The 27,949-nt window shown below is 39.1% G+C and overlaps 1 protein-coding gene and 2 long non-coding RNA genes across 3 annotated transcripts; 1 reads left to right on the top strand and 2 right to left on the bottom strand.

The window, feature by feature from the left end:
- Positions 1 to 137: 137 nt before the first annotated feature.
- On the bottom strand, positions 138 to 27,916 carry LOC127367446 (aldehyde dehydrogenase, mitochondrial). The gene is made up of 13 exons (XM_051407306.1): positions 27,677 to 27,916; positions 22,487 to 22,591; positions 18,914 to 19,054; positions 12,594 to 12,673; positions 12,192 to 12,303; positions 9,696 to 9,824; positions 8,491 to 8,604; positions 6,640 to 6,742; positions 5,678 to 5,862; positions 4,946 to 5,110; positions 3,710 to 3,867; positions 1,823 to 1,937; positions 138 to 567 (listed from the first exon to the last, which is right to left on the bottom strand). The coding sequence occupies exons 1-13, from the start codon at positions 27,899 to 27,901 to the stop codon at positions 535 to 537; spliced, it is 1,665 nt and encodes a 554-aa protein (XP_051263266.1). The 5' UTR covers positions 27,902 to 27,916; the 3' UTR covers positions 138 to 534.
- Positions 15,590 to 18,866, bottom strand: LOC127367483 (uncharacterized). The gene is made up of 2 exons (XR_007885479.1): positions 17,758 to 18,866; positions 15,590 to 16,366 (listed from the first exon to the last, which is right to left on the bottom strand). It is a non-coding gene; the product is annotated as an uncharacterized LOC127367483 (long non-coding RNA).
- On the top strand, positions 20,942 to 25,548 carry LOC127367484 (uncharacterized). The gene is made up of 2 exons (XR_007885480.1): positions 20,942 to 21,278; positions 25,374 to 25,548. It is a non-coding gene; the product is annotated as an uncharacterized LOC127367484 (long non-coding RNA).
- Positions 27,917 to 27,949: the final 33 nt, after the last annotated feature.

Below are 27,949 nucleotides of genomic sequence, written 5' to 3'. Positions count from 1 at the left end.
GGTCTCGTGAGCGGATGCGTTTTCTTTACGTTTGTCACATTTAAATAAAAGTAAAAGAACAAGAAGCCGTGATGAAAATTTTCACTGAAACATAAGTTAGTTCCAGCTTTAATAATACACAAAGATAACAGAGCAAGGCGAGTTCCTCAAATGCATTTATTGTGAAAATTTTGAGATCTTAAAGCCCATGTATTACAAACAGAGACTGTGACTATATAGTTTTTAAGATTACCTCAAATCAGGTGGAAAATGTAAATTTTCTATATTCTGGTATGGGTATTTGAGAGATCATTGGTAAGTAATGTATTCAAAGGTTGGACAATTCTATCCACTATTTTATTTAAAGATGTACATTTTTAGCCGGTCCAAAAAATAATCTATAGTGCTGAAATGAATGGGACTGATTCAACAGGTATGCATTATGGATATGTGACAGAAAGCAGTAGGAAAACTGCACAGATCACAGGAAAAGCACAGTAACTCAGTTGATTCTTGGTTGACAGCAATCAGTTGTTGATTGGGCTCAATGCACATCTAAGAATTCTTCTGTGGCACCTTGATGGTCACCTGGCAACAGAGACAAAAAGGATTTCAGGATTTTAAGATGTAAAGAATATTTATTTATTTTTAAGTATTTTATGCAGCTTTTATTGCCTTTATAATAGTGACAGCTGAAGACAGACAGGAAAGGGGGGCAGAGAGAGAGGGGAAGGAAGCATTTAACATTTTAAGCCTTCTTTTAATCTTTACTTTCTTTTCTTCCCTTCTAACTAGCACTGTATATTATTGTTGTAAGTAAGACCAACAGTGTTGGTAGTTTTAGTTTTTTATTCTTTTGCCTCAGTTTAGCTTAGTTTTTTATCTATAAACAATGTGCAGGAATGTGGACACCGTGACCACCACACAACTTCTGTACTTTTTTTTTTTTTTCACTTTCTTTTTAAAAGTATTTTTTAGGGCTTTTATTGCCTTTATGATAGTGACAGCTGAAGACACAGAGAGAGGGGATGACACGCAGCAATGGGCCGCAGGTCGGATTCGAACCCTGAGCCGCTGCAGCAAGGACTTGGCCTACATAGGACACCAGCTCTAACGACTGAGCTGACCGGGCACCCATGTAAAGAATATTAATTTAGTAGTTATCAGTGTATAATAATTTATTGAAATAAACACAGTACTAATAGTAATACAGAATTTTAACTTTCAATTTCAGGCTTATATTGTAGTGATAAGTGTAATGTTAAACAATCAGATAAGCTAGACTTATAAAACACAAATCCTTTCAAATACATTAGTGTTCAATCTAGTTGAGGTTCAATTGGATTTTTTTCTTTTTTTTGGACAAGGTATAGTTAGGTTAGGTTAAATTTAGCATGTTTTAAAATAAGTAGTTATACATGAATTAATATTAAATAAGTATACCATTAAAGATTCATATCAGATTTGGAAAAAGCTTTTGTTGGCAGATTAATCTTCACAACCTTGTGAAACCGGAAAAAGAGATCTTACCAGAGTAAAATATGAAAAGTTGAATAATGCATACAGTACTTGACACACTAAGGCAACATATCATTGCACATCCTATTTTGATTTGTATTTATTTTTTGGTAAAAGAAATGTAATATAGATCATTTCATATTAATTGGGCTTAACACACTTCATTTTAAACTAATCTTGCTGCACAGTTATTTATTTAAGTTATTGTATAAAAACAGAAAAGATAATCAAACTTCCACAGCAATACTGACTCTGGAGGTCTTGATTCAGAGAAATTCATCTAAGCTTAAAACATCTATATAAATGGTTTATTTCTAGTAATTACCGTTTTTATTTCTGTGTAGTTGTCAAGACCGTATTCTCCTAGCTCTCTGCCATTGCCTGAAGCTTTGTAACCTCCAAATGGAGCCTGAGCCCCAAACACGTCATAACAGTTAATCCTGCAGAGGAAAACACACAGATGACATTAATAATAAATAAACATAAATGTGGTAAATATGTACTGGGAACGTAAAAATGTATGGGAACCTCAACACTAGGTTACAACTCAAACAACATCTGAACATGGAACAATGAGTACCAATTTAAACATACAGGCCTTTATCATTAGGGAGAAAATACTTTTTTTAACAAGAATCAAAAGTGCTTTAAAATTGATTTTTTTCTAAAATGCTGCCTTGAAACGTGCAGCAACAAGGTATGCATATAAATATACACTGATCAGCCATAATCCTGATTGGGTAGGATATATTAAACCTCAAAGTTGATGTGTTAGAAGCAGGAAAAATGGACAAGCTTAAGGAGCGACTTTGAGCAACTTTGACAATGTGATGGCTAGATGAAGCTCTTACGAGGTGTTCCCGTTCTGCAGTGGTCAGTACCTATCAAAAGTGGTCATGCATCACAATTTGGCCCTTGCCAAAGACGCTCAAATCCTTACACTTAACCATTTTACCTGCTTCTAAAACATCATCTTTGAGGACAAAATATATCCCACCCACTGACAAGTGCCATGACAACGAGTTAATCAGTGTTATTCACTTCACCTGTCAGTGGTTATAATGTTATGGCTGATCATATAGCACCTTTCTAGTCTTCCAACCACTAAGAGTGCTTTACACTACATATTCACACATTAGGAGCAATTTGGGGTTCAGTATCTTGCTCAAGGACACTTAAGCACCACCCAAAGCATACATTAAAGTATAAAACAGTCTACAGGGACTAATCCTAACCCTAGCACATGACTGACGCGTTGCACTGGCAACATCTGGCTCAACAAGCTGACACAGATGAGTCAGATATATAAATGTTAAGGGATCTTCATCGGGGTCTTAATAATTTACACATCCACCATGGGATCTTCTATGAATGATGATGTCATTTTCCAAAAGAACTGATTGGTCAATAGGCTGTGCTTTTATAAAAATAAAAAACGTTTTTGTTACCTTAGAATGAATCATTTATATCTACAGAGTGAGTGGGCCCTCTTCTGCAGAGTCTGCCATGTTGAACTGAACTGAACTGAAATGTTTATTCCGTAGCCCATAACAAATAAATCAAACACTGGCTGCAGATAGGGCCCAACACTGAAACTACACTGCCAGATGGCACCTTAATCCTACACACTGGTTTAAGTGTACACTATATGTAGAATATTTACCATAGTGTCATATCTCTTTATAATGCTGCCTTTGACAAAAACTGTCATTCTACCTTGCACAACACCAGAGTAGCTAGTCTACTCAATTGGTTAGTTTGTGTGTGACTGTGGTGTTTTAAAAGGGTTAGTTTGATCCCAACTAACGTGTTAACTAATGAGCAAGGCAGCCGTAGAACAGCAACTTATATGTTGTGCGAGTTAAAATGACTGGTTTTGTTAAAAGTGTCTGGGAGAGCACAGACTCAGTTCCCTCGTCAAAAAGGGCTGCCTGACAGCAAGGACAAAGGGTGAAAATATTACAAATGCCAAAATGCATTTTGCTGTTGTCTTATCAGATAATGATAAAATAAAATCTTATGTGAAAAAGTTTGCACTGAAACTATACTATAAGAGTATGGGTTTTATTTGACTACAGTAAGACTGAAGACTTAAAGCCATCTAAATCTTGATTTAAAAAAACACAATGAGGTTGACTTAATATAATAAAAACTAACAAGGACATTTATCCCAGGACTAAAAAAAAAATAGCAGACAAAATCAGTACTATACCAGATTGTGCCGGCACGGAGCCCATTGGAGACATAGTTGGCCTTATCAATGTCCTTAGTAAACACAGCGGCTGCTAGACCATATTTAGTATCGTTGGCTCTCGTCACCACCTCCTCCAGTGTTTTAAACTTCAAGATCTGCATCACTGGACCGAAGATCTGCAAGAGAAGACATGACAGAATAGAATAGAAACAAAAATTTAGAACGTAAATTAAATTACATCTTACATACATACAACATAATTTAACATGAGATGCGAAAGCAAACTATTGGAATAAACATTTCCACCTTTTACATATCCACCCCTTTCATCCACACACCCACAGGAACATACAAAATATGTCCTCTTTGTGGCACAACAACGTCTGCGCCTATACATGCAGCGGCCGGTAGCTCCTTCAAACTTGCTACAGTTTTGTTTTAATCTGCATCTCCCCCCCCCACACTTTATTGCTGAAAACATCTTTAAATGATGTCTCGTGAGATTTGATTTCAAAGGGCTACGCCAAATTTGTTGATCAGGAAATTTGGCAACCCCTGCTGCTGGTAGGCTAGCACCTTCAAACTTTTGCTTCAGGTGTTGTCACCCCAGGAGGAGAGGAAGAGAGCCGGATAGGAGCCAGGCTGGCCCAGCTTGGATTTAAGGCTGCTCCTGGCTAATGTCCGGTCTGGACGAAATGGGACTCCTGACCAAAGAACAGGAAATCAGAGACTTCTGTGCCCACATCTTTACAGAGACCTGCTCCATCAACATCCCGGATCCTCGATGGGCCAAGAGATGCATCATCTGGCTGTCGATAATACTTGCTGCTCAAATGCAGTCAAAGTGGTCCAGCTTTAGCTAGCCACAGTACATAAATAGGGTTTTTTTTTTTTAATTAACCGGACATTACTATTGACTGCACCGCCATCAGCCTGAACTACTGCTGCTACTACTACTACTACATTGTAAAATTACAATTAAATTATCTTGTACAAAAATGAAATTCAAGGTTTGAGTGATATTTTATTGTCATTCACAACAAGGCGGGAGAATAAAATTTAGCTATAGCAAAAAAGAAAGATAATTAATTCATACAAACTAATAATATTTTCAAAAAGAAAATATTAATTTGCATAATTAATTGTTGTGGAAGAATTCAATAGCCTCACTGTACAATATGTATTGTATTTCGGTTTATTTCTTTCTTTGCTTTCTTTTTATTTAGGCATTTTAAATCTTCAGTACAATCCTACCTCCTCCCGGGCAATGGTCATGTTGTCCTCGACGTCTCCAAATACAGTAGGTTGGATGAAGTATCCTCTGTCCGCAGCCACTCCTCCTCCACACATAAGCTTGGCTCCCTCTCGCTTCCCACTGCTGATGTAGCCAAGAATCTTGTTGAACTGCTCCTGATCTACCTGCACAGGTTAGAGAGTACATGCCAGGGAATTCACACTTTAGCACTGGATGTTCCTGGTCCAATATGCAACTTATACAGTGGCAACTTATACAAGAATGGAATTTACAGTGAAGTAGGATACATTTTGTGTCCAGCAGGAAAACTTTAAAAATGTACACAATTTGGATTTTTGTGATGGGGTAGAAGGAGTAGATTTTAATGTGGAAATTATTTTTTCTCAGAAAAAACATATCAGACACACATTATGTTAGCCCTCTTTACACTACTGGTGTACTGATTGACATTTATATTTATATATTTATTTCTTTATATTATCATTGTTTAACTTATACTTAGTTAAATAAATATTTAGTTAAAAAGTAATGCGTTGTCATCTCCTCTTTGTCCTACCCTTGAGCCAGGCTTTGACAGTATATAAAAAGGGAAGTGTTTCTTACTTAAGCACCTTTCTAGTCTTCCAACCACTCAAAGCACTTTATACTTCACGTCACATTTACCCATTCACACACTGATGGCACATAAAGTCGCTGTGAGTGTACCAGTGAGTGACAGTGGTGTGTGTTACCTGAGGTCCCTGCTCAGTCTTTAAGTCAAAAGGGTTTCCCACCACTCGTCTCTTAGCTCGTTCAACACTCCGCTCCACAAACTCATCATAGATGTCTGCTTGGACGTAGGTTCGGGAGCCTGCACAGCAACACTGGCCTTGGTTGAAAAACAAAGCAAAGTGGGACTGCTCCACTGCATCTTCCACTGAAAGAGGAAATGACAAAGACAACCTTAATTCTCATAAGGAAGATTCTTAAAAATAAACAATACTAAAACACTTCTCCACCATTATGTCAATGTGTCTTATTATGCATTTCAGGACTTTAAAGAGCTTTTGATAGCAAGTGAAAATCTTGTTTTTACTGACATCCAGTGGTTTAATTTCTCACCTTACTGTAGTGATGGAGAAGTGTACTCAGTTTGACAGTACACTGTGATCACTGTTAGGTAACAATAATCAACATAATAATCAATGCCATATATATGGATTTATATATCCATAATGCATAAGACTGAAGTCAAGATTTGAGGGGTTGACAGTACATTTAAAGTGTAACTAAATCCCTAAATTATGCTACATCTCTCCCTCCAAGCAAATTTTAAAAATACAGCGAAGGATGACGGAGGAGAAGACGGCCTTATGGCTACAGAATGTGTGATGTGGTTGTTAGCATCAACCAGAGGGACAGTAACCACTGAAAAGTTTAGCAGGGATACAGTTGCGGGTAGTCAGAGCTAACCAAGCTAACCAGCCATGAGCTAGTCTTCTGACACCAGGCGATTGGTAAGCGTTAGGGCTGTGCGTAAAATTTCAATAATATTCCAATTAATTGTGCAGCCCTAGTAGGCACTGAGTAGAGAGTAGTTCATGGGATTTCTAAAAGCAAAGTATGCCTGGATGGTAATTCAGCCTCTGAAAGCACAGTAAAAACAGTAGCATACAGTATCTTTCCACTTTAGAAACACAGACAGAATACATACTGTTGGCATCAGAGAGGATGATATTAGGACTCTTTCCTCCCAATTCCAGAGTGACTTTCTTCAGGTTACTACTGCCTGAAGCCTGCTGAATTAGATGACCTACCTGATGGACATACAGACAGGATGCAGGTGAGTTGTGACATTTCTCTCTTCTTGCATTTACTTCTTTTGCTTCATTCAGTGAGATAAATAAGATGTTTGTCCTTAACTCAAATTCATGTCTATTTCTTATTTTTAAAATGTGTTAATTAATCATCATTTGCTCTTTTTTCTCTCTGACAGTCACAGCTGACTCATAGCAAAGATAACATACAGGCAGAGAAGCACAGTGACCACACATACTGTATATACAGAGTGCCTAGAAACAGTATTCAAGCCTCACCCAGATAAAACACAAAACTCTTCACCCTTTAAATCAACTTAGTTTAAGATAAAGTAAAAATTACAGTTCAGTATACAGTCTGTGTCAGAGGTTTCATTCTGGCCAGCGGGATGTGTGAAAATTACAGAGAAGACAGAGTTAAACAAGGCGAACAAAGCACAATGCTTTATTGAACTTTATTCACCAACAACTGTAACTCACACTGTACATTTACTGCTAGACCTGATAACTTACCTCTCTGCTCTTCTGCCGTTAACCGCCCCGCTCACTTACGCTCTCTCTTTCTCGCTCTACCACACACACGTTACGCTGCTCTATTCCTCTTATAACACTCATTAGTCAAAATGACTTTGTCAAAAAGGAGACTAAACTTAGCAAACCAAACAGTGAGTAAACCTACTTCATGTAAAATGCTGCTTCAGACACTTTTGCTCTGTCAAAATGCATACTTACTGTGTCTAAATATGCATTTTGACAGATGCACAGATGTGAAAATGTATGTAAATTTTAAATAATTTCTAGATCTTGACAAGTTGTGAAAATTTTCACAGAACCGTTTTCTTCAGTTTGCAAAAGTGTCTGAAGCAGCATTTTACATGAAGTAGGTTTACTCACTATTTACTGAACATTGTGCACTAATATGTCAGTCAGCAGCTTTAGTACAAAATAGTTTGGTTTGGTGGAACTCTATTGCTCATGCACTGCCACAACTTTCATGTATTTTTATGTATACATTTTATACATTTATAAGGATAGGTTAAGTAGAATAACTGAACCTTTCCTAATAGCTCCCACTTTAGTTTGTATGCTGCAGTGAGTCAGTTCAGGTGGTCAGGATTACTGCACAGATGTTAAAATGTATGTACATTTAAAATAATTTCTAGATCTTGACAAGTTGTTTTAATTATTATTAACTGTAAGAGAAATTTACCCTGATCTCCACATCCACTGATCTTTAAATTGTAATGCACATGTGTAAATGAAATTAATATAATATATTGTTGAAATTGCACTTATTAGCAAATTCAGGTTGTTCATAATGTTTTGTGAAAAGGTTTATTAAATGTGATCATTTTCAGAATGTATTACTATTTAATTGCAATAAAACAAAGAGAATAATAAGGGGTTGTTGCTATTTATAGGTAATTATGCCTTAATTTTACTGGTCCAGCCCACTTAAGGTCAAATTGGGGTGTATGTGGCCCCTGAACCAAAATTAATTTGACACCCCTGGTCTATGTGGATAGTTGCATATCAGCAATTTATAATGGGCTGTGAGTGAACCTCCAGGAATGAAGTGAGTCTGAATAGTCGCTTTTCTGTCACAGAGTAATCTGTTACAGAGTAAAAACAAAACTCAGATGAAAAAGTCCTGAATAACTGCATGAACAAAAGAAAGGCGTTAAATCAGCAATTGCAACAGAGTAGAAGCTGCAGAGTGCAGAGCTCTGTGCAGACAATTGTCCCACCTCTGTGGAGCCAGTGAAGGCCACCTTGTCAACATCCATGTGCCTTGCAATAGCAGCGCCAGCTGATGGTCCCATGCCAGCCAAGATATTCACAACACCTTCGGGAAAACCCACCTGGAAACAGAACCACAACAACATCAACAAAAGCTTGAGAGAATTTGGTCATTATTTAGTTCATCTTTGAATCTCCTGTCTGACGAAATCTCAACAAAACACGATATTTTATATGTCAGTTCATTCAAAATATAATGTCATCTTCACCATATCATTATTAGAAATTATCTGAAAAAGGTAATCAAATGCAAAAAGGAGCATTCTGAGTGTATGATGTGTCCATTGGAGTGCACTGAAACACAAAAGGCCCCTTCTACAGCCTGTGTTTGATTTGTCCATTCTGGGCTACTGGAGAAACATGGAAATTCAACATGACTCGGACCCCATAGAAGGCCACCCGCAGTGTCTGTAAAAAAACAGCTCATGTATTGTGATTATATTCCATTTCTGTCATTAGATCCTTCTAAATGTTACACACTAGACATTTAAGAAGGGACATATTTGTGCAATGTGGCCATATTTCTTCTTGGTAAAACTCTAATTTCAGCATTATCAATGAACTGCAGTCTTCTCAGACAAAGAGAAGAAGAGATAAGTAGGCTATTGTAGTAACTATCCGGAGATCAATGCAAGGACAGATTTTTCCACTGCAAAACTGCTCAAATAGTACAAATAGTTTCAAGAACCTTTATGTTAAAGTTTTGAAGGTTCATTGCTTGTATCAAGCCTTTGTAACTCTGATTGTATTTGTAGTGGCCTAAATCTTATGCTGTAGTAGAATTATTTGATTACCCAGCTTTTACATAGTTCTAACATTTTCCACATCTGATTAGGGAAGTCAGAGGAAATCTTTCATTCCCCATAATACTGAGGCTAACAACTTTTATACATCACCCTGATAAACAAAGAGAGAGTTTAAAATCATACAATCTTAGATAGCATTTTCTAATTTGGGAACACAGCAGACCAGTGCAAGCTCTGGAGAAGAGAAAGACCATTAAAATCAAAGGCTAAATAAGAACAGAATTTTCTACTTTGAGTCCATCTTTTTACCCACTGAATGGTCAAGTGTAAATATTGTATTTGTAAAAAAGAAAATACTTTTCTGGTAAAGTCACATTAATTGATGTAGTATAAATTATGAAAAGTACCTCTTTAATCAGGCTGGCTACATAGAGTGCTGTGAGTGGTGTCTGCTCTGCAACTTTCATCACCACAGTGTTCCCAGTCGCAAGGGCAGGGCCAAGTTTCCAGGCCTGCATCAAAAGGGGAAAGTTCCACTGCAGGGAGAGAAGGAGAACTTTATTTCTATTTCCATTTCCATTTGAATTCCGTGCTCATACAAACTGTAGACGAAAAGTTGAGCTATTTGTGACTGTACGTCAAACTGTGTGCCAGTGTACTCATAACTTCAATGTACAATGTCTAATCTTCACTAAACTTCACATATTCTGTAACAGTCCCACACTGTACATGTCCTCATAACTTCAGTATACATGGTCCAATCTCAACAAAACTTCACATGTGATATGAGTCCCACCCTGAACATGTCTACATGACAATATTCACATATAGTGAGAGCGTGACCTACTGCTAACAGGAAGTAAGCACTGCGTGGCAATTATGATCTGATTTACGTGAATTTTTCATGTTGTGGTCCGCACGTGTTACGACGGCACGTGGCGCGGCCGCAGCACACCCCGAGTTGCGTGGAGTGCAAGGTCCCGTGCAACGCTGCTTGCAGCTTTAATTCTAGTTTGTTTTTCTTCACCATTTTTAGTTCATTATCACACGACTAGACTACAAACTGTAGTGTGACTCATTGTTTATAGTTTCCGATTGCTCTGATCAATATTCATTACCCACATAAGAAATGTGACATCACTTTTTTTTTTAGGAGCCTAATGCAGGCAATTTTCATTGAACTGACTTTTTTTTAATCACTGTGCACCTTGGATGATTTCAGCGTTCTGGCTGTGTTATGGCTGCGTTCACATCAACTTGAGCCCTTTGTGAAAAAATGCAGCCCTTTCTAGAGTAGAATTTTTGCTGCAACACAACGTCATTCAGTACAGCAATCCATTAGCCAATCAAGTACAAGCAAGCGTGTGATTGCTGTGTGTGCATCCTAGTAGATTACTTTGTAACAAGAACACTATTTCTACCATTTACCTCACAATCATCATCATGAAAGATTAAATGTTACCTTGTTGTGAAATCCTGTCTGCGTGCACAAACTGTTATCTTATCAGACGCAACTGTTTTGGCATCTGATAAGCCCTTAAATACATTAATCTGCAACTCCAACTGTCATCAGCTGACAGCTTGTTTAAGAGTTCTGTCCCTTACAAATTAACCATGAGAGACATAGAAACAACTGAAGAACTCAATGGAAGATAAACATCAACAACATCTGCAGAGAAGTCTGGGCAACACTGTATTAACATAACAAGCTATTGTGCCTTAAAGTACAACCTACAGTATCATCAAAAAGCAACCTCTGTGCAAATAGTCCCCACTGATGGCATGTGCTGTTTGTTCTTATGTGTGGGTTGGAGGGACTACAGCAGATAGGCACAGCTACTGCTTCCCAAGTTAAGATACTTCCAGTGACACTGAGTAAAGAAGCCTTAAGTTGGGGGAAGAGGCATGCATGTTTACATACCATATCTCTACAAACTAGTGTAGACATAATTCAAGATTGAGCAAGTCAACTAGCTGAAGAGGAACATGATTTGTCTCTATACAGAAATCTAATTTGGACCTTCAATTTGCATTTCAGGTGTGTCACATGGGTCATACTGTTATCTAGTCAGATACCTAAATATCTATAACATTCTACAATTTTAATTTCTGAACAGAACGGCTCTGAACATGGGCAGTAAGTAGGGCGCTCTTTAGTGACCTTACTATGTAATTTGCATTAGAGTGAACCATAAAAAAAAGTAGAGTGAAGTAATAAAAGTATATGTGAAATAGATTTTTCCCAAAGATGGTTTCGGTCATTTTAGGTAGTTCTTATCTTATCTGCCAGGCATATGGTCGGGAATTTGATATCGCAGCACCAAACCCTGATCACTACTGCGCAGACTCTGAATGACAAAAGATGGTAGTGGCCATATCCAGAATATTTTGGCTTAATTTTTGTACATTGGGAGGAAGTGTGAGACACGATGTCCATCTGTTTTATGTCAATGGAGCTGAGTGAGTGATTGGATCTCCATGCGTCCTCAGTGCATCTTGGGTGTATTCACACCTGCACATAGAGCTGTCCGCTTGAGATCGGCTCAGCCAAGACGCACTTTACACCAGGTCTAAACTGTTCCTTTTGTACAGAGATCTGATATGTATCAAAATCCGACTGTAGGTTTGTAATGGCGAGATTAGGACCTCATGCGTTCACTCAGTTTCCCTCCCTCACTGTCTAGTCTCTAGATAGTCTTTTTAAGGAAACTATGCTATGCTAAATTTAGTTTCCTCTTGTAGTTGTCAGTCAGCTGTGAAAAATCTGCAATGGTCATTTGTGTGCACTTCCATCCTCTCCATCCATGTTTTGTATATTTATTTTTATTTGATGGGATGTACAATATTTTAAACTTTTTCTCCCTGCTATTTTCTCCCTCCATCCCACTCCCCACCTCTCTCACCGGTATGATCTGTCCACAGACTCCAATAGGTTCATGTCTGGTGTAGCAGAAATAATCTCCATCGATGGGAATTGTCTTTCCTTCCCATTTGTCAGCCCAGCCTGCGTAGTACCTAAACACAACAACAACTGGTTTAGACACCTTAACAATATCTGTGCTTACACCAAAAGTGTTTTTTTAACTTCATCTTATTAATGTCTTACCTGTGAGATTACGGTAAAGAGCTAGATGTAACAGTATCGACCACCAAGAAAAAGGCAGCTGAAGGCATCAGTAAGATACTTCTTACTGATACTGATGCAGGGCAATGTTCTATTAGGGTTGTATTTTGGACTTTGTTTCCCTGTGGCCACACAATGAAGCTTTAAAATGCCATAAAAACCTGTGTTGTGCATTTGTTACCTGAAGCATTTCACCACATTGGGCAGGTCCACAGTGTAAGAAACAGCATATGGCTTCCCATTGTCAAGGGTTTCCAGCTCCTGTGTCAACAATAGCAAGTTTACATGTAAAACACTAATTCAAGTTTTGCAATATTATGTGAAATGTATTTCCAAATTTAAAAAATGCTGAAATTCGTCTTAGGCAGGTATAGAAGAGACCTGTTGAGGAAGTGTTTCCCTGACAATCTGGAAGAAGATATGATATAATATAAATAATGTATATGATTATTAGCGGGTCGTTCTTTAATCAGAAGGTTGTGGGTTCGATTCCCGGCTCCTGGTGCCACATGTCGAAGTATCCCTGAACAAGATACTGAACCCCAAATTGCTCCTGATGCCGTGCATCGGTGTGTGAGTGTGTATAAATGTTAGTTTCTGTTCGATTGGGCTTTGCCATCACTGAGTGAATGTGTGTGAAAGGGTGAATGTGGCACGTAGTGTAAAAGCGCTTTGAGTGGTCGGAAGACTAGAAAGGCGCTATACAAGTACAGGTCCATTTACCATTTACCATTACAGTATTTGCCTCACCGGAGAAATATTTTAGCAGAGAAAGTTTAAATTTGCTGGCCTCATTCTAATACTACTATTTCATCATATGCACTGATCAAACATCCTATGGGAAGTAAGCAGGTATGATTTATGTATAAACATTCACTTTGTTACACACAAAGCTTGATAAAATTACTTAATGTGGGGGGTGAACTTTCAAATAAAAAAATATATATTTAGGCCAAATTAGCATATTATTGTTTTTTCGATGATTGGGGGACACATCATCCAAATCCACATGATGTGCAAATAACACAAAAGGAAAAACGACAAAATCTTAACTTTTGTTTTATGTGGTTTCAGCGAAAGGACTGCCTAACAGCAAGTGTAGCTAGGAATTCACTTTTCTGTTTCCCATGTTTGCTTTTTGGAGGAGACACCGCTTGGACCCAACAAGGAATTGTGGATTTGAAACATTTATCCAACAAAATTAGGAAACATGAATACAGCAAGAGCCACATTGGAAGTAGCGTAACGTTGTCATTGCTGGGTAAAGTGAACATCGCCTGTCAGCTTGATGAGGACCACCGCATCGCTGTACAGAGACACAACGAGCTCGTAAAGAAAAACAGGAATTCACTATCCCGGATTGTGGACTGTATTACATTTTGTGGGGGACACGAGCTTGCTCTACGGGGGTCCGATGAATCTCCCACTTCACTCCAGCGGGGCGTGTTTCTGGACCTCGTCGACCAGTTCCCTTTTTTAGACAGTCAATTAGCCGATCACAACACACTGGTTGCAAAGAACACATCTAAGACTAGCCAAAATTAGTTGCTTGACTGTATGTCAGATATTTATGGACAAAAACTGGCGGATGTGGCTGTGCAAGCTGACGAGACAACAGATATGGCCTGTGTAAGTCAGTGCGTGTATGGGCTCAGGTACATCACTATAGCCTACGATGGTGGAAAGATTCCTCACTTTCTCCCCGTAAGTGGACAGAACTGCTGCTGGACTCGAAAAAGTGCTGCTGGAGAAGCTGCAGCCATATAAGTTGGAGAACAAACTGATCGTGCAGACATATGACGGGGCAGCTGTAATGAGTGGTGCATAATCTGGCCTACAGGCCAGGTTAAAGGAAACATTCCCTCACGCACACTCTGTGCACTGCTATGCCCACCACTTAAACCTGATCATGCAACAGGCCTGCTCATCTCGCACACGCGTCAGAATATTTTTTGCCTACATCTCAGCTTTTGCGACGTTTTTCTCCAAGTCCCCCAAAAGAACTCCAGCCCTGGATGGAGTGTGTGGCAGGAGGATCCCAGAGTCAGAACAAACACGGTGGAACTTTAAAAGTCGCACCGTTCACACCATGTTTGACCACCAGGACACTTTGAAACGGACCACAGATTCTCCCAAAACAAGACAGGCCCTGGAGAATTTTCCGTGCTCCATATCTTAACTGAAGGACAAGCTGACCACATATGACAATTGGCCACATCCAGATGCGGACACAGCATGGATGCGGCGCTCTAATAATGTGTCAGCCGCACAGTGCTGTGACATAATGGTCAAGCAGTCAAAGGCTCGCTTTGAGAAAGCCAGGCACTTGGTGTCTTTGAAACTTATTGACCCTCAACTCTTTCCGCTGGTTAAGAACACCTGCAGAAGCAGCTGGACTGGATTGCATGTGAACATTACCCAATGATCCGCAGAGAGAAAGAAAGGTGAAAGGTAAGCTGATAGTGATGTACAGCAGTGTGGAGTTTGCGGGCCTAACGTCCGCAATGTCACTTTTGAGGATGCTGACTGAGAACAATCTTCAGAGCACTTTTTCTGAAACACTGAAAGTAACGCAAATAGCCATCACAACCCCCATTACATCTGCAGAGTCAGAGAGGTGTTTAGTACACTGAAGAGGATCAAATACTTTCTAAACGCACTGGCTATGCTGTCCTTCTAGTGGGACCAAAAATCACCGGACTTCAAGATAGATAGATATATACTTAATGACATGGTGATTAACCTGTTTGGGTCACAGAAAGGCCGCCGATGTGAGCTGCTTTTAAAATAACGTATGCCCAAGCACTGAAAAAACTCTCTTCTACAAATACTGTCATTTTTACTTTTGTCAGGCTCTACGACGTAGGGTGTTACAGTGGTCTAACTGTATTAGTTTAATCAATTAATGGTTATCAAAAATTTGAATTATCAAAAGATAATAGAAAATGACTTTAATTAATATTAAAGTTCTTCGGGGCACCACCCTTAAATAAGGGAACGATAACCAATAATCAGTCTCATAAAAATTACACTAAACTATTAATTCAGATATCAGATTAATAATTGAATTAATAATTACAACCAAAATCATTAATAATAGCTAGAGTGGGAGCTTTGGAGTTTTACATAGAAGAGGTTGGTATCAGTCACTCTTGTACGAAATTAAATAGGCCAGCATATGTAAACACAAACATTTATTAACCAGATATAATAAAAGAAAACAGAGGAAAAATACACAATATACAATCTAACTTAAAAGGAGAAAGGAGTGTGTGTGTGTGTGTGTGTGTGTGTGTGTGTGTGTGTGTTTGTGTGTGTCTGCGTGTGTGTGTGTCTGTGTGTGCATGGGGTCATAAAAGGTCCTCTGACCAGATGTTTCAGGGTGTGAAGACTGTGTTGTTGAGAGACAGAGCAATAGAGAGGCGGGAGGATTTGAATCCCACCCCATGTGTATGTGCTTAGACCGGGTATGTGTGTGTGTGATTTTTAGATAAACGTGCCGTAAAAAGGTAGTTAGTGTATTCAAAGACGATGTCTGTGTGAAGCATTAACCTAACATCACCTTAGCACTGTCTCAAAGACTACAGTTACTACAGTAACCTCAGTTAATTAAATCAACATCACAATACCACAGTAACCTGAATAACACACATCAGCAACATTAACAATACTTAAACATTCCTTGTTTAGCCGTTAACTCTGTTAAGTTGTCTGTCTATTCCCAGTACGTTACCAACAGTCCAATGGAGATGAAAAACAGTTGCTGGTGAGCTGCGTGGGTCAGCCAGCAGTCCTGTGAGCCAGGCTGATCAGAATTGGGGTTCTGAAGTCCAAAGAGTCTCTGCTGTACGATGTCCGCTGGTGCAGGCATCGCAGGAAAAAGCAGGCTTTTGCGCCATGCTATAATCCTATTGTCATGCGTCGTCGGTGGGTCAGGCCGCACCGAGGTCCAAACTTATCACCGGGGGGGGGGTGTGAGCAGGAGCGAAGGTAGATGGGAAGAGAGAGAGAGATGATCATCTCTCTGGCTTAAATAGCCGTGATGACAGGTCTGGTGTCAGAGCGAATCTTGACCAATGTTTGCCGTTTTATTATTATTTAACACACACCCTGGCCGCATTCCAGGAAGGAATTACTATTATTCAGACATTTCAAATGGCTTTTTGGAGGCTTTATCATATTCGAAAAGTCCTGAAAATCTGCGCACTGGTCAATCGTGGCGAAACTTGGCAAATTTTATGGGTCTTCGGGGAAAAAATGGCTCGACAGCGCCCCCCCTATTGAGCAGCCCCAACAGCACAGTTCACCTATGAGTATGAAAAGTGGTACACATGTAGATCACCTCATGATGTACAAAAAAATACTCTTAGAGCCATATCCCAAACCCAACAGGAAGTCGGCCATTTTGGATTTAGCTGCCATTATTGGCGTTGTATTTTAACGGACTCCTCCTCAGGAATTTATCAGCTTGACTTCAAGTTTGGACACTGCAATCCAAAGACTTTCACGATTAAAGAGTTGTGCTGTTTGTAACTGTGCGTCAAACGAGGTGCCCCTGGCGTGGTGCCAAAATTTGAAGCTTATCCATGAATCAGGAAGTTGTCACAAGTTCTGCGTATATTGTCCAGTCTCAGCGAAACTTCACACGTTTGATAAGAGTCCCGCCCTGAACACGTCTACATGACAATATTCAGTCTTACTTATAGCAACCCTACTGGCAACAGGAATGAAATGTTTTATACTTTTATGTTCTACTGCTAGCAGGTTGATCAGATACAGCTGAAATTTGGTCAGAAAATGCAAAACATATTGATTGATGATATGTGATGAATGAGGTGAGTTGTCAGTGAAGGCCGTGCCGTGGCATGGTGTCAAACGTGGACGCACATGAATTTGCTGTAACTCGAGTGTACATTGTCCAATCGACTCCAAACTACACTGATAAGAGTCCCGCCCTAAACACATCTATGTGATAATATTCAGTAATAGTGATAGCGCCACCTAGTGTCCCCCCTCCTTCACCACAGAGACAACTCTCTGCCTCCAGGAGAGGGACGTCAACAGACTCTTCAAGAGGCAGAACCCCCGCAAAGCAGCCGGACCAGACTCTGTCTCACCATCCACCACTCACACACAGCACTGTGCTAACCAGCTGTCTCCAGTGTTCACTGACATCACCTCACTGGAGACATGTCATGTGCCAGCCTGCTTCACAGCCTCCACCACCATCCCCATCACCAAAAAAAAACCTCAGGACTCCATGACAACAGATCTGTCACCCTCACCTCTGTGGTCATGAAGTCTTTTGATATACATATACAAGTACAGGTCAATTTACCACCAACCTGCAGTTCCCCTACAGAGCCAACAGGTCTGTAGATGATGCAGTAAACATAGCACTTCATCCTCCAGCATCTGGACTCCCCAGGAGGAGTTTTACGCTCTAAAAACAGTGGAGATGGTTGTGGACTTCAGGAAGAACCCAGCTCCCATCATCCTATGCGACTCCCCAGTTGACCTTGTGGAGTCCTTCTTCTTCCTGGGTACCATCATAACCCAGGACCTCAATCTCACCAAGAAAGCCCAGCAGAGGATGTACTTCCTGCTTCAGCTGTGGACGATCAACCTGCCAAAGACGATGATGGTGCATTTCTACACCGCCATCATCATCATCGAGTCCATCCTCACCTCTTCCATCACTATCTGGTACGCTGCTGCCACTGCCAAGGACAAGGGCAGACTGCAGCGTATCATTTGATCTGCTGAGAAGGTGCTTGGCTGCAATCTGCCATCCCTCCAGGACCCTAAGGCATCTTTTTCTTTATCTTTATCTGTCTTTATTTATATAGTACTTGATTTTTTTGTAATTCTTGTGAACCAATGGAAATTCCTCATATTTGTAAAACTTACTTGGCAATGAACCTGATTCTCACTTTATAAACCTTGTTATAAGTTGTCATAAATGATTATAAACATTTATAGAGCTTTATAAATCCTTAAATTATAAATTATAATAATCCATTATAGACAGGACCTTAAAGGGTTACAGTAAAAACTTAATTGGCAATAAACCTGATTCTGATCAAATGCACAAATGTCAGCGAGGCCTCTTTAGTGTGCAATAGCAATATTTTCTTAAAGGTAGTTCCATCTTTATAGTTCCATCTGTTAAATTATTCAAGTAATTTCTAATTATGTAAGCATTTTTATTCTATTCAAGCAAAAGAGTAGTATTTCATCGTAGTTAGTTTTGATTCTTTATCTATCTTTTATTTTCTTGACTGAAAGAAAAAGCAGTAATTTAAATACTGGATGTATTGTGTGGATGTATGTTTTGTGAATATTATCTGATCATTAATGTCAATAGTAAAATATGTAAAATATGTGTGCACGTTCTTGTGAACATACCTTGTGGAGCAACAACAAATCATTAAATTAATAAAATCAGCACTCCCCCCCAAATGCTGTTGTGTAATGTTTTGACATTTAATAATGACTCACAGCAAGATAGGCAGCATCCCTCTCAATGGCATCAGCCAGTCGGTAAAGAAGCAGGCCACGATGAGAGGCATCCATCCGTCGCCATGGTGACCCCAACCTAAAGGCATCACGTGCTACTTTCACCGCCTTGTCTACATCTGCCTGGAAACATAACACCACAACGTGATTAAATTAGTTAGTTGGTGGTTTTAAAAGGAATACTACTGTGAAAATGGCTTTTTCAGATCATTTGAAACTGTGCGTAGAGATAGATTTAGCAAACTGGCACAGCACTTAATTGACATCGGAGTCCAGCCTGTCGTGTGGATGCAGCAGCATCAAAGTGGGTAGCAAAAATTGTTGATCGACTTAACTTAATTATGATTTGAATTGATGTTTTTACATGTTACACTTCTAATTACCCAAGTAAAAATATGTGTGTTGCACAGGGTCGGGTCGTGGGTATTATACTAACAGGTCCAGATTTGACTTGGAGATAGATGTGGATAAAGGGTTGGTTCCGGTACTGAGCTCTGCAAATGCAGGTTTGAAAAATTGGAGCCATGCAGAGCTCTGCTTTCGAGTATCAATCGGTGTAGGTTAAAGCAGACCGATTATGCTCATTTCCAGCTCTGTATTCTTAGTCTGAGACTCCACTATTCAATTCAATTTTATTTGTATAGCGCCAATTGATAACAGAAGTTATCTCAGGACACTTTTCAAATAAAGCAGGTCTAGACCGAACTCCTTATAACATTATTTACAGAGACCCAACAGTACCACCATGAGCAAGCACTTGGCGACGGGGGCAAGGAAAACCGGACAGACCCTTTGGCTCTAGGTGGGTGGTCATCTGCCTGGACCAGTTGGGGTGAGAGAGAGAGAGAGAGAGAGAGAGAGAGAGAGAGAGAGAGAGAGAGAGAGAGAGAGAGAAACAGACAGAGGAGGGAGAGAGACAGACAGACAGGTGCACAGCAACAACAGTAGCAACAACTACACTAATAGTAGTGACTGATGAAGAAGATGATAATGACGACAACAACGATGGGGGACAATGAGCAGTGACAATAGTAATAATATTAACTGTAGTAATAATAATATTAATAATAATAATAACAATAATATCAGCGATATTAGAAATGGCAGTCAAGCAGGACCATGGCAGGAGGCTCCACCAGGATCCATGAGAACCTACGAGACGAGAAAGCACAAGAACTCCGGGGAAGAAGGGAAGTTAGTAACATGCATTAATGGGACATGAATGAGTGCAGAAAGAGAGAGAGAGGAAGAGAGGAGCTCAGTGCACCAGGGGAAGTCCCCCGATAGTGTAGGCCTATAGCAGCATAACTAAGGGATGGTTCAGGACTCACCTGAGCCAGCCCTAACTATAAGCTTTATCAAAGAGGAACGTCTTAAGCCTACTCTTAAATGTGGAGAGGGTGTCTTCCTCCCGAACCAAAAGTGGAAGGTGGTTCCACAGGAGAGGAGCTTGGTAAGATAAGATAAGATAAGATAATTCCTTTATTTATCCCCCTAAGGAGAAATTCATTTTGACACAGCAGCAATAGGGCAAAGCAGCACAAAATCACAGTCAATATTATTCATATTAGAAGATATAAAAACTATAAATTAAAGTATATACACTAAAACTAAACTAAAACTAAAACTACTAAAGTGGAAATCAAATATAAACAGTGCAAAAGGTTTGCACGTTGTAGGTAGGAGTTCTAAACCAGTCTTTATCTGCTGGGGTTTGAGGAACTGGGAGCTGTGGAGTTGTGGAGTCTGACTGAAGGCTCTGGCTCCTGTTCTACTTTTTGAGACTATAGGAACCACAAGTATCCCTGCATTCAGAGAACGCAGTGTTCTAGAGGGGTAATAGGGTGCTATGAGCTCTTTAAGATATGAAGGGGCCATACCATGAAGATCTTTGTAGGTGAGGAGGAGGATTTTAAATTCTATTCTAAATTTTACAGGGAGCCAGTGCAGAGAAGCTAGTACAGTGTGAGATTAGTTTTTCTGCATCCGTCTGTGAAAGGATGTGTCTAATTTTTGTAATATTACGTAAATGAAAGAAGGCAGTCCTAGAGGTTTGCTTTATGTGGGAATTAAATGACATGTCCTGATCAAAGATAACTCCAAGATTCCTGACAGTGGTGCTAGAGGCCAAGGTAATGCCATCTAGAGTAACTATATCTTTAGACAGTGAGTCTCTGAGGTTTTTGGGGACAAGTACAAGAATTTGTTTTTTTCTGAGTTTAACATCAGAGTTTCTCTCTCTCTCTCTCTCTCTCTCTCTCTCTGTCTCTCTCTGTCTCTCTCTCTCTCTCACCCCAACTGGTCGAGGCAGACGACCACCCACCTAGAGCCGAAGGATCTGTCCTAGGTTTCTGCCTCTTAACAGGCTGTTTTTCCTTGCCCCCGTCGCCAAGTGCTTGCTCATGGTGGTCTGTTGGGTCTCTGTAAATGTTATAAGGAGTTCGGTCTAGACCTGCTCCATTTGAAAAGTGTCCTGAGATAACTTCTGTTATGAATTGGTGCTATACAAATAAAACTGAATTGACTTGAACAGGTCCCTTTACCATTTACCCTATATATATATATATATATATATATATATATATATATATATATATATATATATATATATAACAGAAACTAAGAAACTTAAAAAAACCTTTAAAGAAAGGTACAATTCAAATGACCATGGATTCCAATGGTGAAAAATAGTTAAAACATCAAATTCAAAAGTGTCAAAAGTACAATCCACTTAACTGCACTCATTCATGTCCCATTAATGCATGTTACTAACTTTACTTTTTCCCTGGAGTTCTTGTGCTTTCTCATCTTGCAGGTTCTCATGGATCCTGGTGGAGCCTCCTGCCATGGTCCTGCTTGACTGCCATTGCTAATATCACTAATATTACTGTTATTATTATTATTAATATTACTATTACTACAGCTACTATTATTACTATTGTCACTGCTTGTTGTCCCCCATCGTTGCTGTTGTCATCGTCATCATCTACTATTGGTGTAGTTGTTGCTACTGTTGATGCTGTACAACTGTCTGTCTATCTGGCTGTCTGTCTCTGTCTCTCTCTCTCTGTCTCTCTCACCCCAGCTGGTTCGAGGCAGAAGACCACCCACCTAGAGCCGAAGGTTCTGTCCTAGGTTTCTGCCTCTTAGGCAGCTTTTCCTTGCCCCCGTCGCCAAGGTCTTGCTCATGGTGGTACTGTTGGGTCTCTGTAATTAATGTTTTAAAGAGTTCGGTCTAGACCTGCTCTATTTGAAAAGTGTCCTGAGATAACTTCTGTTATGAATTGGCGCTATACAAATAAAATTGAATTGAATTGAATTATCCTCTGGTGATTCATATATCAATATTCAAACCATAACTAAAAAGACAACGTTGGTGACGTGCTTTTAACTTTTCTTTTCGTTGAATTAAATTTTATTTGGACGTTAATTTGCAGTTTAATGTTACTTTGCAGTTCCAACAAATGTTTACCACAAGTGCTCCCACCTTTGCTGGAGAATAAATCAATTTGAATTAAAGCTGTATGTATGAGATCAGAAATCAGATTTGGTTACCTCATCAGCCTCTGCAATTTGACAGATAACTTCACCAGTTGCTGGGTTGATGGTAGGGAAAGTTTTCCCACTCGCTGCATCCTGCCACTGGTTGTTGATAAATAGCTGAAATATTAAAATGGATAATTACAAAGGTTTCACAACATTGTATTCACTGCTGAATAAAACAACTTAACAGGAGTTATTGAAAGACAGAAATTTTAAAACTTCAACTTTCATTTTTTAAATAAACAAGAAATCACATACTTCCACCTCTGTTCATCATGCTACTGTGAATCTTCCCCCTGCAGAGCAATAAACTCTTATCTTCAATAAGGTCTTAGTCTGACCTCTTGCCATATAAAGATGAGGTTTTGTCTTAGAATTGCCACACCTGACATTTCTCGAAACTTTTGCACTAAGCTTTTAGGGAGGTTTTAACCCCAGACCCTAATGGCCCATGACTGACAGCGGCTCCAAAAAAGGTTGGTATTCTTTACAATATCAAATTAACCATTAATCATTAATAATAGAATATTGTATGTAAAATGCACTAATAAAACTTAAAAAAAAAGTAAGACCCCAGATTGTCTCTATATTGCCCAAACACCGGACCCCATGCACATAAAATGTGTCCTGGCCCCTGACTGTGATGAGCTTTCAAAAGTGTAGTGAAAGAAAAGAAAAGAAGGGGTAACAGAATGTGACCCGATTTTTCACAAAGAAAGGTGGGTATAGTCTGTAAGTGGTGTGGCTCAGGAGGTAGAGCGAGTCATCCACTAATCAGGTTGCCGGTTCAACCCCCCAGCTCCTTCTGCTGCATGTTGAAGTGTCCTGAGCAAGATACTGAACCTACAACAATGGATTAGTTTTTGTTTGTGATGGGTGCCAACACTGTATTAAAATGGGGGAATGTGTCATGTAGTTCAAAAGCGTGTTGAGTGGTCACAAGACTAGAAAGGCACGATACAAGTACAGACCACTTACCATTAACCTGTTAGCAAGTGTTTACATTTTATTCCTCTTTTAGCTGACATTTAATCAATGCAGGCAAATCTTTAGCAACTATTTATACTAAATCATGTGTCCACAATATTTATTGGCAATAAATCTTATACCATTGGAAAGCCTGTTTATTTCCCTTTTAAATGGTGCCACATTTGTAAGGAACATGCATGCATTGTCTTTGCTGTTAACTCTTGTTTGGTGTTGTTTGGTGGATTGGATGATTGAAGTCTGAAGAAACATGTTGGCAATTTAACAATTTATTAATTGAACAAACAGGAGCCTCAGTAGCGTTACTGAGGTAAGTTAAATATATATGATACTGAGGTTAGTTAAATATAAATATATATTATATATATATATATATATATATGATTTTTGAATGCATTGCACTGACACACCGTCTAATCAAATGTACAGATTTTAATAAAGTAACATCCTGAACTTTCTCTGGATTGTTCTCACCAATTTTGAAGTTGTTCTGATCAATTCACTAGGAGTTTGTTAAAATAGAAACTTATCGTAAATGGCGTGACAGTTTGACATTAGATTCAAAATGACCGACTTTGATGGCATGCCACGTACACGCCCTTCAACGTACAGTCACAAAAAGAACAACTTTTAATCAGCAATATTTCTGACTGTACTGAGAAATTTTGAAGTAGGAGATTCAAGGAGATTGTTCAAATACAATGCAAAAAAATTGCCGAAAATCAACACAAAAGTCAAAATTGATGGCATGCCAACGGCTTCAACGTACAGCCCAATATTAAATCAGCAATGTTTTTTAATTTTCTATATATTGTTGTATATTGAAGTATAATGTACATATCTTTACGCACAATATGGTATACAGTGTTATACACGGATCAGCTATAACATTATGACCACCTGGGCACCCTGACTGGTCTATGGCTACGCAGCCCCATACAACAAACTGTGATGCACTGTGTGTTCTGACACCTTTCTGTCAGAACCAACAGTAGCTTGTCTGTTGGATCAGACCACATGGGACAGCCTTGACTCCCCACATGCATCACTGAGCCTTGACCACCCATGACCCTGTCACTGGTTCCTTGGACCATTGGTCATAATGTTATGACTCATCAGTTTATGTTGTAATATAATGGACATATTTCAATGTTCTTATTTTTTTTATTCTTATACTGTCTTGTCTAGCAACTTTAGCAACTGTAGCAATCAATTTTCCCCAAGGGAACAATTAAGTATTTCTGATTCATTCTGATTTCTGTTTTAGCAAGACTACCAGCTGGGTCCGTGTATGTTTTGGTCATTGGATTTTCCTTTCAGAAACGGATATTAAAAAACAGAAAACGAGTGGTTATTTGTTTTTTTTTTTTAAATACAAAAATTAAAATTGAAATACAAGGCGTTTTTCTTTTTCATGGTCAAAAAGGGATGAGCGAAATTTAAAAAATGATTCGATTTTCATTTTCTATTTCATATAACAAAAAATAAAATCACTAGAAAACAGAAACGGAAAAAAGGCCTGTTGTTTCATATTCTGAGACCGGATGTTGTCATTTACAGGACGGTGCTGTGTAGAAGAAACAGTAGGCTAGTAAACTGCGGTCAATCCAGCCGTGAGTCCGATCTCCGTGGTCAAATCAGCCGCACTTAAATTTAGAGTGTACAAGTATTCTCAGCATTATGGTAAATGCGGAGAAACGCCGTATTTACTTCCGGTTTTCAAAATAGAGGTATTTAGAGCCGTAAGCTATAATTAAAATATGTTACATTAAAGTGTTGTGCCCCTGATGAAAAAAAAACCACTTTATATCAAGTATCTTTACTGCACCAGTGTGGAGAAATGCCAAAATAAAAGTCTCATATTTGGTCGAGACAGACGACCACCCACCTAGAGCCGAAGGGTCTGTCCTAGGTTTCTGCCTTTTAACAGGCAGTTTTTCCTTGCCCTTGTCGCCAAGTGCTTGCTCATGGTGGTACTGTTGGGTCTCTGTAATTAATGTTTTAAAGAGTTCGGTCTAGACCTGCTCTATTTGAAAAGTGTCCTGAGATAACTTCTGTTATGAATTGGCGCTATACAAATAAATAAATTGAATTGAATATTTATGCCTCCAGAGATTGCATATTTGAGGTACTGTAAAAACATATTGCTCAGTGTTTCCTGGCTACTGACTTTTACACATATGAGACTACAAACATACTTAATATCAAGCATTTTTACTTACCAATTTGGACCTCCAAGTGGTATTTTCATATATTTGAGCTACTGTAAAAACACTTTGCTCAATAATTCCTGGCTATGGATGATATATTTGACTTCTACACATCTAAGACTACAAGTATACTTAATATCAAGCATTTTTACTGTACCAATGTGGAGAAATTGAAGAATAAAAGTCCCATATTTATACTTCCAGATTCCATATTTTCTTATATTTGAGCTACTGTAAAAATATAAACTGTATGTGGAACCACCTGCAACAGCTGTCACACTGAATAATATAAAAAATAATATGTGAGGAAGAGACAGTAGGTACAATGGTGTTTTGAAGTTAAAACTAATTATTTTTCCCTTTTACCTACAAATGGACACAGCAGAGCTGCAAAATAAGAAGAATGTGGACTGGCATTGCATTTTGTGTGAAAAGTAAACAAATTAGAATTGTGTAGGATTTTGTGTTTAGTGTTTAGTGTTTATATTATCAAGATGTTATTAAACATTTGTGTGAAATTTTGTCATGATTACTGCAGCATTATTGAAGTATAATGAAAATGCTTCACCCATAGCCTGGAAATATTGAGCAATGTGTTTTTACAGTAGCTCAAATATATGAAAATACCACTTGGAGGTACAAATATGGACTTTTATTGTTGAATTTCTCCAAACTGGTACAATAAAAATGCTTGACATTAAGTATGCTTGTAGTCTCATATGTGTAAAAGTCAAATATACCATCAGTAGCCAGGAGACACTGAGCAATATGTTTTTACAGTACCTCAAATATGGTCAAATATGCAATCTCTGGAGGCATAAATATGAGACTTTTATTTTGGCATTTCTCCACACTGGTGCAGTAAAGATACTTGATATAAAGTGTTTTTTTATTCATCAGGGGCACAATGGTGTACAAGTATTCTCAGCATTATGGTAAATGCGGAGAAACAGCGTATTTACTTCCGGTTTTCAAAATAAAGGTATTTAGAACAGTAAGCTATAATTCGAACCTACATTTAAAATAAAATATGTTACATTTAAGTGTTTCATGCGCCCCTGATGAATATAAAACACTTCATATCAAGTATCTTTACTGCACCAGTGTGGAGAAATGCCAAAATAAAAGTCTCATATTTATGCCTCCAGAGATTGCATATTTGACCATATTTGAGGTACTGTAAAAACATATTGCTCAGTGTTTCTTCTTCGTTTTCTGTTTTTTAATACCCGTTTCTGAAAGGAAAATCCAATGACCAAAAGATACACGGACCGAAGGCCCATCCAAAACTGAAATCCTGGCACTGTGCCTGCTCCAGCTAAACGATTTACTTGGCACATTCACGAGTTGTTGGTTGAAAAAACAACAATTCAGACCTGACAGGAGTCAGGACGCAGTGGTTTCCTGGCACAGAAGAGAACCAGACCCTCCAGAAAAACCAACCACTTTTTAACAAGAAGGACGCACTGTTAATAATTAACGTTATCACCTCACCACGTGAATCATTTCAAAGTAGGATTTCGCAATGGTTGTTTTTCTGGATTGCTTTCTACAAAAAAGTTCTTTAGTTACTTCACTATGCTGCACACCTGATACAGTGTTTGTGGTAACTGTTTTGGTACAGCATTGTAGCTCCAGTACACAAAGAAGGAAAGAGAAAGACAAGAAAACAGCTCTAAAACCCCTTACACAACACACAAAAGGAAACAAACACGTCCAGTTGAGTTCAGCTGTCCCTCGTTTCGTTAGCAGGAACTAATGCATATAACTGGTGCGTCTGGATCCTAGACGTCAGCTTTAATCGCGAACGTTTTCCATGCCGAAGAAGTCATTGAACGTCACTTGAAGTAGTGAAAATTAGCTAATCGCTGGAGCATTTACACTGTCAAACAGTGTAACGGTTGATCCGCGGCGCAATAAAGTAACGTTAACGTTACACACTTGTTGATTGCGCAGTTGGCCGATGTCCAGCTCTTACGGTCTGTGTGGCTAACTAACGTTATACCTTGTTATAGTGAACGTCGGGCTGGGTGCTGGGTGTCGGGATGGCAACCGCAGAGTAGTGACACACCGATAGTCGGTTCAGTCTGGGAAAAGTCCGAGACAGCACGGTACGGATCATCTTGTTCTTCTTGCACACCAAAGGACACTGACACCGTCCGCTTGCAGCCAAGGCAACGGCTAACTGGGCAACCCTACCCCCCCCTTCTGTTGCGTCATTACGCAACATTACGAATAGACGCCCATTTTTTTTTTTTTTTCTTCTTCTTCTTCTTCT

The sequence above is a fragment of the Dicentrarchus labrax genome, unplaced genomic scaffold, assembly GCF_905237075.1.
Source record: "Dicentrarchus labrax unplaced genomic scaffold, dlabrax2021, whole genome shotgun sequence".
Lineage (NCBI taxonomy): Eukaryota > Metazoa > Chordata > Actinopteri > Moronidae > Dicentrarchus > Dicentrarchus labrax.
The sequence above is the reverse complement of the archived record's forward strand: the minus strand, read 5'-3'. Positions and strand labels throughout refer to the sequence as shown.